The 3,094-nt window shown below is 41.2% G+C and overlaps 1 protein-coding gene across 1 annotated transcript; it reads left to right on the top strand.

Moving 5' to 3' along the window:
* Window positions 1-952: 952 nt before the first annotated feature.
* On the top strand, window positions 953-1,909 carry LOC148049902 (vomeronasal type-2 receptor 26-like). Its single transcript, XM_087705229.1, has one exon. The coding sequence runs from the start codon at window positions 953-955 to the stop codon at window positions 1,907-1,909; it is 957 nt and encodes a 318-aa protein (XP_087561355.1).
* Window positions 1,910-3,094: the final 1,185 nt, after the last annotated feature.

Raw genomic sequence — 3,094 nt, forward strand, 5'->3', positions numbered from 1 at the left:
GATTTTGTGTGCACTCTTTGGTCTGCTTTGTCTCTGCAGTATTTCCATTGACTTGGTTGAGGACTCGGTAGCCCTGGCTTCGTCTAGGGTGATCTGGAGAGTAAGGTTGGTTTTGGCGAGCAGCCTCCTCTGTAAGTTAATGTCCCAAACACCACATATAATGCAGTCTAGGAGGAGCTCATCCAGGTCTCTGAATTCGCAGTATGGGGCAGCCTTTCGAAGTGCGGCAACATATTGGTTGATTGTTTCGCCTTCCTTCTGATTCCACAGGTTGAATTCATGCCTCTGCACATATTTAGATGGTCTGGGAGCATAGTGTGTTCACAGCATCTGTTGTAGCACCAACCAAGTGACTGAATGGAGTGGTGTTGGTCCTTCACCATCTTGAAGACCTCTGGTTTGCAGTAGCTTAGGAACATTGCCTTCTTCCGGCCTTCGGACAGGCCCAAGAGGTCATTAGCTTCGAGGAAACAGTTGAACCTCATCATGTAGGAATTCCAGTGCTCAGCAGCTGGGTCATACAGAGCTGGTGAGGTTTGCATAGTCATCTTGTCTTGGGTGAAGCTGATTCAAATTTGCCGCTTTAAGATGGCTGCTTGCTGCCATGCTTCGCTCCGAGCTGGATTACTTGCTGGATTGTTTTTGCTCTTTCGGTGCCTAGTTGCCTTCTGATCCCATCCTCGTCACCAGTGTTAGATAGGGTGAACAGATGAGGCACACTCAGGGTCAGTAACAAACAGCTCTTTATTCAGTGACTGCTATTTACAATCCAGTGAAGGTCTTGTCCGGCAGCAGTCCTTTTATAGGGCTCTGGCAGGGCCTTTGGCCAATCAGATTCAAATGTGTTCCCGCTGGTAGCAGCGGACCTTGGTGAAAACTATATACATTCACAGTATGTAACACAGGTCAACAACAGAAAGGCATCACTCATGTGATTTATGCGGGAGGAATAATGTGTATGTTAGTTGCTGAAGTAATCCTTAGACAAAGACTTTTGATTCCAGATGCAGCTCACTGTGAACCCTGCACAGAAGACCAATTTCCCAACAAGGACAAGGACCAATGCATTGCCAAGAAGATTCACTTCCTTTCTTATCAAGATACCTTGGGATGCATTTTAGTTTTTCTTGCCCTTTTTCTCTCTGGGATCACTTCTGCAGTCCTGGTGATTTTCTATAAGCATCATGATACCCCAATTGTGAAGGCCAACAACCGAGATCTCACTTACATCCTCCTGGTCTCCCTCTTGCTCTGCTTCCTTTGCTCCTTCCTCTTCGTTGGTCAGCCAGGGAAGATCACCTGTCTCTTACAACAATCTGCCTTTGCCATTCTCTTTTCCCTTGCAGTTTCCTCTGTTTTGGCAAAGACTGTCATGGTGGTTCTGGCCTTCATGGCCACCAAGCCAGGGAACAAGGCAAGGAAACTCTTAGGAAAACCACTGACCAACTCCATTGTCATAGCCTGTCCTCTGGTCCAAGCCCTTCTTTGTGCCACATGGCTGGGAACCTCTCCCCCATTTCTTAACTTGGACTTCCACTCCTTGTTTGGAGAGACCATCTTGGAATGTAAGCAAGGCTTAGCTGTAATGTTTTATGGTGTCCTCTCTTACCTAGGACTTTTGGCCCTTGTCAGTTTCACAGTGGCCTTTCTGGCTAGGAAATTGCCCGACAGCTTTAATGAAGCCAAGTTCATTACTTTTAGCATGCTGGTCTTTTGCAGTGTTTGGATCTCCTTCCTCCCCACCTACCTGAGCACCAAAGGGAAGTCCATGGTAGCTGTGGAGATCTTCTCCATCCTGGCCTCCGCGGCTGCTCTCTTGGCTTGTATCTTTTCCCCCAAATGCTACATTATTCTGCTGAGGCCTGATCTGAATTGTAGAGAAAATATAGTAAGAAACAAAAATTTCTAACTAATGCAAAGTGTTTCCTCATTTATATTTGTCTTTGTGGCATATTTAGAATGTGATAAGATTTCTAATAAATGATGATGTGAAAGAGGAATTTATCCATAAAAGAATTTCTTATCAAGTTCTGCAACTGCTTACAATATTCCTATGGTCAGGTCTTTGTTTTTCATGTTTTCAAAGCGCCTTAATGGGGTCCAATGCCCTGTATGGATGGAAAACCTGTTATTAAAGATATGTTTATTATTTCCAATATTTCCAAGTTTATATGGTAAAGGGAAAAAACCCAAAATTAGATTCAAACTACTGCAAGATGCTAAGAAAAAATGGGGTTGAGATTGTATTTTGAGGCATGTTGTCTGGCTTGGTAAAATGAGTGGGTGAACCTCCAGGATAAGAGGCTGAATTAGAGGGTCACAGATTAAGGTTTGGATGGCACGGTTATTTATGACACTATAAATAAACATTGTATAATTCAATGGGCAAGGAATTTTTGACATCATGTGATGCTTGAACAATGGGAAAATATGTGGATGAATGGTTTAAAATTTCCACTAAACTATAAAAGAAAAAAAATTATAAGATGATGTATTGCTGGCATTTAACACCAGATAAGTTATACAGAATGTATGAAGGTATTTCAAATGAATGTTGGGAGTGTAAAAGAAAGAAGGAAATTTTTACCATTTTGGTGGACGTGTGATAAAGCATTTTGGAGTAAGATTCATATTATAATACAGAATATTCTTCAAATTAAAATAAAAATGAAACCAGAAACTTTTCTTTTGGGTTTAATGGAAAAAGACTTGGGGAAAATTTTTGATCTTATATATGTTGACAGCAGCAAGACTATTACAGGGACAAAAATGGAAGGAGACATAGATTCCCACTATGGATGAATGGTTACAGAAGCTGATGGAGATGGCAGAAGTGGCAAAATTGACAATTTTGGTTAAAGGAAAGAATATAAGTACTTTTGTTTCCACATGGAGACCACTTCTGAACTTTCTGTTTGAGGTGGAAAAAAAATAAAACTTTGATTTTGGGTTTAACCGATTTGATTGATATGTTTTTAAAGAAATGGCTAGTTTATAATATTAGGGAAAAACAAAAGGTTGTGGTTTGATGTTAATGCTTTATTTTTACTTCAACAGAGGGAGTCGGAAGTCAATGTTTCTTCTTTTCTTTTCC

This window comes from Thamnophis sirtalis, unplaced genomic scaffold (assembly GCF_051295495.1).
Source record: "Thamnophis sirtalis isolate CommonGarterSnake01/CBP01778 unplaced genomic scaffold, rThaSir2_p1.2 scaffold_1, whole genome shotgun sequence".
Taxonomy (NCBI): Eukaryota; Metazoa; Chordata; class Lepidosauria; order Squamata; family Natricidae; genus Thamnophis; species Thamnophis sirtalis.